Below are 12,130 nucleotides of genomic sequence, written 5' to 3' on the forward strand. Positions count from 1 at the left end.
AAAGGATGGAAGCTCTGCCTACAAACACTGAGTTAGATTGCTCATTCATGTCCAGCCATTGTGATTGTGGACAGTTTAAACACACACCTACCACCATATTGTAAAACAAAAAGTTAGGTGGCGGATAATTATTTCTGGACTAAGTGACATTAAACCCTCAGATTTTTTAACATAAAACAATACTGTAATGTGTGCCTTACTGTAATCCATGGTTGTTTCCCTTCTCTTAGCTGCTCTTCCTTTTAAATATGTATCTGTTCTCATGCTTGGAGAGAACTTCCCTTTTCAGCTCAGGGCCTCTTCCTGTAGTGCTGGCTCAGGTTACAGCCTATACGGCAACCCGCAGATGCTGCAGTGCCGTCCGTCCGTTTTTTTACTACGGGCGGACAGCAAGAGGTTAAAAGGAAGAGCAGCTAAGAGAAGGGAAACAACCATGGATTACAGTAAGGCACACATTACAGTATTGTTTTTATGTTAAAAAATCTGAGGGTTTAATGTCACTTTAAGTAATTCAGGAAATCATACTGGACAGCCACCTTATCCATTCATGGCTGTGAACCGAGCTGCCCACGGACACCACCGCACTTGTTTTATTAAGATTTCCTCTTTCACCATGGCAGATAGGACTTGTAGTCTTTCCCATCACAGATCCTTGTAAAGGGATCTGTGAATGGGTGGTGTGGTTTTTTGGGCGGAGCCACGCACAGCTGCGCTAAATTGGGAAGTAAAAGGATGCTTCAGGGAGATGCACCTTGTGCTTCAGGTATGTGGGTGGGGACTAGGGAGTGTGACCACGTTTCATGTTGCACCCTACATATGGGTCAAATAAAGCCTACAGAAAGTCAAATAAATCCTGCCTAATTTCCTGGATGGGGGAGAAAGATCTGCTAAGCCTTTATTGCACTATTGCATGGAAGTGCTTGGGCTTGATACCAGAACTTTACTTAGGACAGCTCCGACATGCAAACATGATTGATAATGACTTCTATTTGAGCTTCTTCAGCAGCTTGGTGGACCTTTTTGTTTATGCGCATTTCTGCAGTGGTGCTAGCTATTACGCTGTGCAACATTCATGTGGGACTGCTCTGAAAGTTAGCACTCCAAGCAAAGTTAAAATGTCATTTCAAGTGTGTTTTCCCCCGTGTTTGTTGTTTATTATGCTTTTTAACTTTACAAAACTCAAATGTTCATTGTTTTGGAAATTTAAATAAAATAGTTTCAAATTAAAATATATATTTTTTCTTTATTTTAGAGTGTTCAGCCTGATTCTTCTTCCCCTAGACATGTAAGTATACTCTTAACATAGTTACACAGGTCATAAGGTCAAAAATGCAGTTAAGTGTTTGGCAAGATTAACTAGCATGTTCCTAAGTAGCTGTCACTAAACATTTTGTATCCTTTTGCAGGGCCATAACCGTATCATAGCCTATAGTAGGCCTGTTTACTTTTGTGCCTGTTGTGGCCTTATTTGGTTACTGGATTATGGAAGCAAAAACCTGTCAGCCACCAAATACAAGCTGTATGGAATGGCCTTCACCAATCCTCTGCTTCTCATATCTGCCAGGGATTTAGTAATTGGTGAGCATTCCTTTTGTTTTCTGTGACTATTTTTACTGCTTACGCATCTGCAATTTTTTTTTTTTTTAAAGGTGGTATTCTGAATGACATTTTACCTAGCCTTGTCTGCAACTACCCGCGGTGGCTGCAACTACCCGCGGTCACTTCTGGATATCAAACGTCTTCTGTGAATGAGGCCTTAGAGATGAATGTAAAATTAAACAGTTATTCAGCGCCTACAGGCGCGCAGTATCTCAAAAAAGGATTGCTGTGATCTGATCTCGTGATTATTTTCCTTTTAAACTGAGAAGTTACTGCAGGGAACCGTAATGCAGAACAGTCTGTAGATGTCGGGCTAAAAATAGTCATGTAAGTGGACTACACTCTAATTTCTTAAAGTGTATCTCCATGCAAAAAAAGACAAGGAGTCAAGCTTTGCAAACCAAATCCTATTGAATAACTTTTTTTATAATAACTGTGTATTTCAAACCCTTTGCATTTCCATAGTGTATACATATTGATCCTGTCAGTTTCCCATGTATATAGCTAATTCTGGTGTTGGGCCAACAACATTTCTTTAAATTAATTGTATAATTCAGTGTTGTTGGCACCTAAAATCTCCACCAGCAAAGTATGCCTTTGTGATATCAATGGTAAGGGCTTTCTTCCCCTGTGTACTTATTTTGGAGGATGCTTTGGTCTCTGCAGCTCCTCCCTTTTTTCCTGCCTCACTTTCTTAATCGACAATTGGAGTTGTGTTGAGAGCAGAGAGCATCTCACTTTCAGGCATTAGGGAAGACTTGCCATGGTGTCCACCCACTCATACATTACCTGGAGTGTTTGCAATTGTGTGACTGCAACCAAACACTTCAGAAGAGGGTAGCTATTGATTTTAGATCCTAGATTGAAGTCCTGGCAATTTTTACTAGAAATTAAATTACTATAGTTTAGGGCAGTTAGCTTTTCACTTTAATATCACAATAAACATACCCTCACAGCACTTAACTATTTCAAGTACTCCATGTATCTGCAAAAGCCAAATAGCCGTCATACATACGGGGCTGTAAGTTCTTCCATAAGCATTATATAATTAAGTTCACTAATCCATTCTCGAATTTGGGGGGGAAGGGGGTGTCTCACCTGCTCTCCAATGCTTAGAGATCACTGATCTACCTGCTGAGAATATGAAATGCTGAAGACCTCTCTTAGCCATGTCCATTGGTCCAGAAAATATAGAGATCAAAGCGATTTCTGTAGCCATGCCATTAGCCTGCTTAGTTGAAAAATTATACTTTCTTTTTCACACGACGGTAACCATGCACAGTGTGCAGGGAGAACACTCATGCTCATATGTTGTCTTTCAGGTTTACGCTATAATGTAAAAAGCAGTGCGCAGTTTAAGAACACAACATTAAATATAATTTATTTTATAAAAGCCGTGGCTGCTATTCTTGCTCATCATCCTTCCACTGCTTTAATGGGACAGAAATGACTAAGGAAAGGATACGAATAGTATCATAGTAAATGCCAGGCATCATTCCTTTGAAACTACAGAGCTACTGATTTGTTCAGGCTCTGTTTCTTTCACTTATGAGGAATGGTCCACCAGTCAGAATACATTTAGCTTTTTGGATAGTTATTTGACAGTTTTCCAGTCGGCATCTTTTTTTCTTCTGCTGTCCTCGAACACTTTTGTGATAATTGTCCTGACACCAATTTAGCGTTATTGGTGTTCAATACTGGATTCTAGCACAAGTTTTTATATTTTTTTCCAATGCAGTCCTTCCAGATTTATCTGTATGCATTATGTTATGTGTTCACATTTATCCTCAGTAATTTTAAAATGTGCTTTTGCTTCACAGTGTTCACACTATGTTTCCCAGTTGTGTTCTTCATCGGTCTCCTGCCTCAGGTGAACACTTTCGTCATGTACCTGTGTGAACAACTGGATATACATGTGTTTGGTGGAAACGGTGAGATCTGCTTTCTGCACACGTTAACATTGATCTTGCTATCCCTCTTCCTAAGCTTCATTCACTTTTCGTCAAATGAATCTTTATTTTCATAACGTCGTTGAGAGAGAGCACCTGTGGATATTCCTTACTACATGACTTTGACAAACTCCGTCCAGTTGTGCAGGCTCCTTCTCTGTACTGAAATAGCATACTATGATTTCACTGCACACTGAGATTCTCAGTGTGCAATAGAAGCTGCAGCATATTAGCGAGTCTGCCTTATTTCCTGGCTGGAGGACATCCACATCATCTAGCCCTTTACTCCCCCCTTACTGTCCCTGGCCCGCCCCAGTTAGCATCACAAATTATCTTACATCCATCCATCAAAGCATTTTGATGTTTGCATTACTCCCTACAAGAGCCAGCTCACTGCTTCTACTAGGACTGAGGGCATTTGAGAGTATTGAGGCAAGGTGCTGTGATGCTTTTGGAAAGCTATGTAAAACACCTCGCTGGTCAACCCCTCGTCCCCCACAATAATGTGCATGCGTTACATAGAGAAGCACAGAGACCTAGTGATCATATCACTGGGTCTAAAATAGGTATGTATTAGACAGAATGTATTTAAAAAATAGCATGTTAATGAGAGGGGTAAAGGAGGTATCAGGGAAGGCAAAATATGAGCAGATTAAATCATCTTTAAAGCCCATTTCCAACTTTGCGTAGGTATTTAAAAAAAACATGCCAGCAACGTACACCGAGTGTATATGAAGCAGGCATATGCAGTTGCTGTATATGAACACATAAACCTCTTTTGTTAGCTGTCCTCTTCATGGCTCCTTTTGAAATGGCCAACTCTGTACAAGCAGTCGGTGTAAAATAGCGCTCTTTCTACCTATTCATTAGTATGCATACCGGCAATCCCCAGACCCCCAATGAACAGACAATTGCAGATCAGGCTAGAGATCCTGTTGCCTGCTTCAGTCTTAGGATGCAGCCTGTATCCATTCATTAAGGAAATTGGAAACTAGTATATGCAACAGAAATTCTAAGAGGGCTGAAAAGAAGTCAAACGCACTTTTATGTCCTTCAAAGTTGAACAAGAATGTAAATCTTCTAAATGACTTCCGATGTATCATTTGTTGTGTGCTATCCAAAATAATATATAAATATCTTGACTGACTTCTGTTTTTCCAGCTACCACCAGCCTGCTCGCAGCACTTTACAGCTTTATTCGTAGCATTGTGGCGGTAGCTTTACTTTATGGACTGTGTTATGGTGCTCTTAAGGTAAGCCTTTGCACAGCCATGAGCTAAAAAATCATATTTAGCATTGAAATAGTTTAATTGAACCAGGCATTGGCTTTGTTTTTTTTTGTTTTTTAATACTCTATATGGTGTTTTGGGGGTTTTCTTATAAATGCTAAATTCATAAATACCCTAAAAACTAATGATAAAGAAGTCTTGGGCAGGGGATGCAATTGTAAAATGATGCTAAAACTGATCGCAAACACCTTCAGTCCACTCTAGAACACCCCAGGAACCCCAAAATCTGTTTGTGAGCAAATGCTGACAAGTTTCTTGGTGTCTGGATCTGGCCCACCCCTTGCTTGTTTATTGGGCCATCGTGTGATAAGAGGCTTTTCCTAACAGGGATGCACAGATACCGGTTTTTCGGTATCGAGTACTGATTTTTTTTTTTTCTGTACTTGACAATACTGATTACTGGTACTTAAAGTCCCATTAAGGAAGCCGTGCTTCGTTTAATGATTCGCTATCCGGCTTCCTGATTAGCCGGGAAGCCGACTCCATGCTCCCTCGTCACCAGGTGACGAAGAAGCCTGTAACCAGGCTTCCTGTTAGTCATTACACACCACCCGACTTCCTAATTGGCCGGTAATGCCGGCTCCATGCTCCCCTGTTACCAAGTGACATCGAAGCATGGAGCCAGCTTCCTTATTGGCCAGCTTTCCTACAATCATGAAACCGGGGGGAGAGTTATTTCCCTGCTTCCTGATTGGCTGGGAAACCAGCTCCATGCTTTTTGGTGATAAGGGAGCATGGAGCCGGCTTCCCGGCCAATCGGAAAGCCAGGCGGCTAGTGTAATGATTCGCCGCCGAACTTCCTGATACCGGAAGTTCCAGTATCGGGAGCATTTGGGTGAGTGAGTACTCGCCAAAATACTCGGTATCGGCATCGGTGCATCCCTACTATCAGTAGCAAGCCATAGGCAGTGGGAAGAGGAAAACCAGATCCCATGGATGGTACAGTGCAGAGAACCTGAGGTTTTGGCGCTACAAAGGTGCTCTACAGGGGATCATCTTCGGGTGCCTGCTAACCAGTAAAATCACCTTTGCTATGTGTAGTTAATTATGTCAGTAACATATTTTTGAAATTACTAAATAAAATGCTAGCTATATGCCTATATTAGTCCTAAATTACAATGTGGATCATTGTTGCTCTTCAATTTATTTATTTTTGTCTTCTCTTTTGTGTTCAGGATCCTTGGGATGCCCCGCATGTTCCTGTATTGTTTTCTATTTTCTGTGGTGTGTTAGTTGCCGTTTCTTACCATCTCAGCAGACAAAGCAGTGATCCCTCTGTCCTCATGTGAGTTATTGGATGCATTAGAGTACACACGGACTTAAATTAACATACCAGGAATTCCAAACCTAGCAATATGTAAATGGAACATCCCGCTATTAAAACAAACTGAAATTTAGAATCGAATAAATAACCCTGAGCTTAAGTTTTGCGGTATTAAACCTTAACCTGTTAATATGATTTAGGTTTTGATTGCGGTTTAGCTCCACACCAATTTATGGACTAAATAAAACTGTAAAGCTGGTCCTAACATAACCATGTTTACTGTGTTCACATTTTCTCTAAAATATCTACTTTACCTTTTTCATGCGTAAAAGGTGTACCTGACCTGAAGGTTTATGCAAGGTGGATACAACTACTTGTGTTAGTCTTCAAATCGATTTCAAAGCAACTTCTTGGACTTATTCCATGGTTGTACTCAGGGTATCAGCTTCCCTCCAGGATTAGATTTTGTCTTCTCTGTCATTAAGCTGTTCAAAACAAAACCTTGGTGGGCGATAAAGCCACTGACATTTGTAGAAGAGAAGGTGGAGCTCAGTGCTGGAGGACTAGGGGCTTAATTTCAACCTGGTTATAGGGGAGAGCCCCATGTACAGCTCCTACTACTTAGACTTTAAATCAATCCATTTAAAGTCACTTGGATTCTAACACGGGTTCTTGAAGGTGCCACAATGTACCTCCTTTTCATAAAAATAACTATAAAAGGATAAATTCGGTAGGTATTATAGGAAGAGGAGACACACTGAAGCTGTAGAAATGCAAAATTGTGTGCATGTTTCAAATCAATATATTCAGGTTTGTTAAAGGAGAACTATGAGGTGAGTGAATTACACTCATCCTCATAGAGCCGACGCGTGACATTGATAACGTCAATGTCGACTCTATAGATTGGGAAGTGAGCGAACACATTACGTCGCTCACTCACTTACCGGTCTTCTCCCTGCAGTTGAGCGGTGACTGTCAGTCAACGCTCCCCACTGTAATTGCCATCCCCTCTCCGATCCTCCAGCGCTGAGCGGAGGAACGGACGGAGAGGGGGAAGGGCACAGCTGGCTCTGCTTCTAGATAGGCAGAGCCCGCTATCAATCAGCCAGCTGGGTAGATCTCGACAGTATTGTTGGGATCTGTCCCTGCTGCGGCGCTCTCAGTATATAGAGCTTTGATTATAGCCAGGCATTTTGCATTTTCAGTAAGAGGCCAGCAATGGGGAGTTCCTACGCTTTTCTCATGATAGACTTTCTTCTCTATTGACCCTGTGTTGTTGTGTTTTGTTTGTTAGCTCTCTGGTGCAATCAAAAATCTTTCCAAATAATGAGGATAAAAACCCAGAAGACCCTCTGTCAGAAGTGAAGGACCCGCTTCCAGACAAGCTGAGGAATTCTGTTGTAAGTGTTACACACTGTAATGTTTTGTGCTTGTGTTTGTACTTTAATGGATATGGGCAGATTTAAGATTTGACTAATTTAGTATTTTTTCTCTATAATTTAAGTTAAACTTTTGCAGTGGATTTTGCAGGGACTATGTATAAATGTAATACATGGAACATTTGTAGGTTGCAGAAGCACTTTATATAGTGATCCCTGCAATTATTTGCAGACTGCTGAGTACGTTCTTATTCCAATACATGTCTTTCTTTTCCAGAACGAGCGACTGCAGTCTGACCTGGTTGTCTGTATAGTGATTGCAGTTTTGTATTTTGCTATTCATGTCAGCACTGTGTTTACAGCATTACAGGTAAGACCAAGGATTTGACTGGTGTATCCTCTTCCAATACTTTTCTTTGAATGTTACAGTTGTACTTTTTTTGGTGAAGCAGCAAGGAAGGTCCCATGTTGTCTATAGCCAGTATGCACTTGTATCCCTCCTCCACTGTGCTAACTTTCAAACTGTACTGGGTCAGGAGAGTGTTGATAATCAAGAAGGTTGTGCATATATTGTGTTATAAAAAATATTCCAATTAATAACCTTCCTACCTAAAATATTTACATAAGTATTCACTGTACAACATTTTTTTTTTTCCAGCCCGTTCTGAGTTACGTTCTCTATGCAGTAGTTGGTTCAGTTGGTTTCTTAACTCACTACATTCTACCGCAAGTACGCAAACAACTTCCCTGGCACTGCTTCTCCCACCCGCTGCTAAAAACTAAGGAATATTACCAATTTGAAGTTCGAAGTAAGTTATTTTTTAAAAGATGTTTCTTGTGGCATCCTAGGCATGTTCCGATTTTATTCCAGTACTATAAACATTAGATGTTGAGTTTCAGTATTCCATAACATTTAAGCTGTCCAAACACTAGTGGTTTTTCGAGCGAACGTTCGTACGAAAGATCTTCCTTTTTACTACCTGATAATGCCATCCGACACTTGACAAATGTTGATTGAAATTTCGTTTGATTTTAAATGTTCAGTTTTGGAATGAATGGCGCTTCCCGAACAAAAACCACATGCACTGTAAGAATTTTGTTTGAGAAAAATTTTCCATCCTGCTTTTGTGAGTTTATTTGCCACCATTGTCAATATCGATCGTCTTTTTGACTCCATCTAATAGAAAGCCAAAAAGTTATTTTGGACAAAAGTTCTTTCAAAAAGCTAAGCAGTGTATGGACAGCTTTACTTATTAATGTGACTACAATTCACCTAGGCTTCCTTTCAGCAATTTTACCAGCAATAAGAACCCTCCTTTTTTTTTTTTTGTCATTTAGATAGCAGCACTGCAAAGTACAGTTCAGCATCTGAAATGTTGAGTGGCGTTAGTTGCCATGCAACAGTACAGATAGCTCTTATTTTTCTATTGTCCATTAAGAGACACCACTCTAAAGGATTCTGAGACACAGGGTTATGCTGCTGTCTCCAGGAGAAATGAACACTAGGCAAAAAAATTAAAAGCCTGCCACTTTAAGGAAGTAACCCCTCCCATCTTACGCCTGCTAGTTGTGCTTACTGTACTCAGAAGAATGGATGTCTTCTCTTCTGGTTTATTTTGTTCATTGAAGGTTCTCCTACCAAGAGCTTCTAGTTGATTCATATATGATATTAAATCCTGGAAGTCTCTCTAGCTAGCTGACAAAACTGAGAGATTCATGCCGTATAAGTTAAATCCTGTAAGTTTCTCTAGTTGTCATGAAGTAGGTTGTTTCTCGTCCCAGTACTTCTGCGTCATCCTGCGGTAGTCCTGTCTTCCTGTTTTCATCATTTAACTGTTAGGCCAGTATTACCTGGGGATTCCTGTTATGTTGGGAACAGGGCCATGGAGTCGTGAGTAAAAAATGTATTACCTAATGTTTGGAATGTTGGGTGTTTTCCCTCCCTCCCTTCTTTTTTGTGTGTGCTTTTAGGCTCCTGATTTTTACTTCAATTTTCCGGGGTCCTTTTTTAAGAGGCTGGGGCTTCAGTTTGATGCACTTGTTTTTTTCTACTGTGCAAGTGTGAGCATGCGCAGCCAGTTTTTCTGGAACCCATCTGTGTCATCTTTGTTCAAAAAGTTTTGCCTTTCTTGTGTCCATTACCTTGACTAAAAGGGTTACCAAGTTGTCGTCTTTGTTTTGTGCAGAACCCTATTTGGGTCTTCATAAGGACAAGGTTGTTTAAGACCCCAGGTTTCCTTTTTTCCGCAAGGTGGTATCGGCCTTATATTTAAATGAACACATTGTTTTACCTTCACTTTGCCCATTTGTTCTCTTCATTGTTTGGGTTTTGCAGGCTGTTAGTGTATCTGTCAGCTACAGCTCCCTTTTGGAGTTCTGATTCTTTATTTGTTCTACCTGAAGGTCCTAGGAGAAAGGATGTTCAGCTTCTAGATCTGCTATTTCTAAGTGGATTCGTCAGGTTGCCATTCAAGCTTATGAGTTGCGTGATAAGGTTCTTCCTTTTCCTGTTTCTGCCCTTTCTACTAGGGCAGTTAATACTTCTTGGTTGATGTTTCTACCGCTTCTGATGCTAATTTTGGCCGAGAAGTTCTGCTGGCGGCTGTTTGAGTAATTGAGCTGGTTCTTCTAGGTTTTTATGATGCCCACCCCTCTGTTTTGGACTGCTTTTGAACATCTCAGAATTCTTCAGAGCTGTGTCCCTCAATGGTCGATGGAAAATCCTTTTCTTGGAGTCCATTGAGGGCATAGCTAATTCCCCTCATTTCCTTTCATACTGCTGTCTGCAACTAGCAGGTGGGAGGGGATATTTCCTTAAAGTGGCAGGCTTTTTTTTTCTGCCTGATGCTGCCCTCAGCAGCATAACCCTGCATCTCGGAATTCTTCAGAGCTGTGTCCCTCAATGGACTGGAGAAAACGATTTTACTGTAAGAACAGAATTCTATTTTCATACACATTTATTATGAAGACTTCTTTTTTCTTAAAGCCACTAAGCAGGAAGTATTCTATTCATTAAGCTTATCGTGGTGTTGCTGCACCAAAGTGTTCATAGAAACAGAAGAGAGAGGAAATGTTTGTGTTGAAACAAGCAGGCAGTTAGATGCTTGCTGTCATTTTGTAATCTTTGAAGGCCTGTTCACACCATCTATGATCTACTTCCCCCTGCGATTTATCTTTTTTTTCCTTGGAGTGTGGCTTTAGAGCACGTTCGCACCATCCCACTGCGATTAATGTGCATTGCGTGCCATTCATTTGAATGGTACCCCAAACGCACCTCCCGCTGGCAGCCGCAACGTGTGGTACCGCAAATAACGTGCATTGTGTTGTGATTTAAAAAATAGTGCGTTGGTACGCAATACACCTCCTGCACTGTAATCACTCTGGATGTGCATTGTGCGATACCGTGCATTAATCGCATGGAGATGGTGTGAACTGGCCCTAAAGCCACAGGCCAAGAAAACAAGATCATTTACACACTACACTTGTGTTCTTTTCAAAGTTATTCTGTGATTGGAGGAGGAAAAATTATTTCACATTTCTGCCCCCTCCTCTCCTCCTTCAGCCACTGAATACCTTGTAGTCTTTGAAAAAAAATACAAGGCATTTTGTGAATGGGCAGGTGATGCCTCCAGGGTTATTCACTGCTTAATCGCATCTCTCACTCCCCCTCAATGCCCAGAATCTCAGCTTTATGTGTTGGAGACTGCATGGTGCAAGATAAGATTTATATACTTTGGAGTGACACTTCAGACATAACATCCACCTTTTAACCATAATTTACACACAGTGCTGTGTGTAAATTGTCATTTTTTTCCCCCTAGAGTTTTGGCTTTAATCTGTTTGATTAATGTAGCCACTTCTCAGCTGTTTTGTATATACATGTATGTGTAGTGCCCGGAAATGCGTAGACAATAACAAAATGTAGAGCAGTCACTTTTGCTTCTACATACACAACTTGACTGTTTTTATTCTAAGCGCAATGCTTTTCTTTTTCAAGATGCTGCTCATATGATGTGGTTCGAGAAGGCTCATGTTTGGCTGCTTTTTGTAGAGAAGAATATTATTTATCCTCTGATAGTTCTCAATGAACTGAGCAACGGTGCCAAGGAAATAGGCAGTCCGAAGAAACTTGGAGCTGAGTGAGTATAGTATTTCAATTATTCTTTTAATTTTTTTCAGTTATTTTGATTTTATCTTAACCCTTTCGCATTTAAACAGTCTACCGCTGGGACTCTGTTCATATCACAATAGAAGCAATTCTGGCGACTTAGGTAAACTGACTGCCCACCCGACACCCGAGCCGTGTTTCCAGGCTCCGCTGCCCCTTCTGGTGGCCCAGGATCGGCATCTCGTGTCTCGGCGGGAAGCTGGGGAGGAGAGCGGCAAACCATCCGTTCACCAATCTCCTCCCCCGTTCTATGGCACCGGGAGCGATGCTGATTACATCACTTCCGGTCCCATAGCTGTCAGTGCTGGACTCCTAAAGACCCAGCAATAAGCTACTGAAGTGCGATCTTTTGGACCCCCAGTATCACCTTAAAGAGTACCTGTCACTGCCAATATGCTATCACATGGGGGGCTTGTAAGTCAGTTTTAAAATTTTTTAAATTAAATAAATGTAAAAATAAACAATTATGAACAAAGCTAATA

General features: G+C 41.0%; 1 protein-coding gene across 1 annotated transcript in view; it reads left to right on the forward strand.

The window, feature by feature from the left end:
* PCNX1 (pecanex homolog 1 (Drosophila)) overlaps window positions 1-12,130 on the forward strand; it is a 110,715-nt gene that overhangs the window by 71,677 nt on the left and 26,908 nt on the right. Inside the window, 9 exon segments of the mRNA XM_018567924.1 lie at window positions 1,243-1,285; window positions 1,407-1,578; window positions 3,420-3,530; window positions 4,710-4,801; window positions 6,013-6,122; window positions 7,396-7,501; window positions 7,758-7,850; window positions 8,139-8,289; window positions 11,478-11,619. Of these exon segments, the coding sequence (XP_018423426.1) occupies window positions 1,243-1,285; window positions 1,407-1,578; window positions 3,420-3,530; window positions 4,710-4,801; window positions 6,013-6,122; window positions 7,396-7,501; window positions 7,758-7,850; window positions 8,139-8,289; window positions 11,478-11,619 (1,020 nt within the window).

This window comes from Nanorana parkeri, unplaced genomic scaffold (assembly GCF_000935625.1).
Source record: "Nanorana parkeri isolate BGI_ZX_2015 unplaced genomic scaffold, ASM93562v1 scaffold1116, whole genome shotgun sequence".
Classification (NCBI taxonomy): Eukaryota; Metazoa; Chordata; class Amphibia; order Anura; family Dicroglossidae; genus Nanorana; species Nanorana parkeri.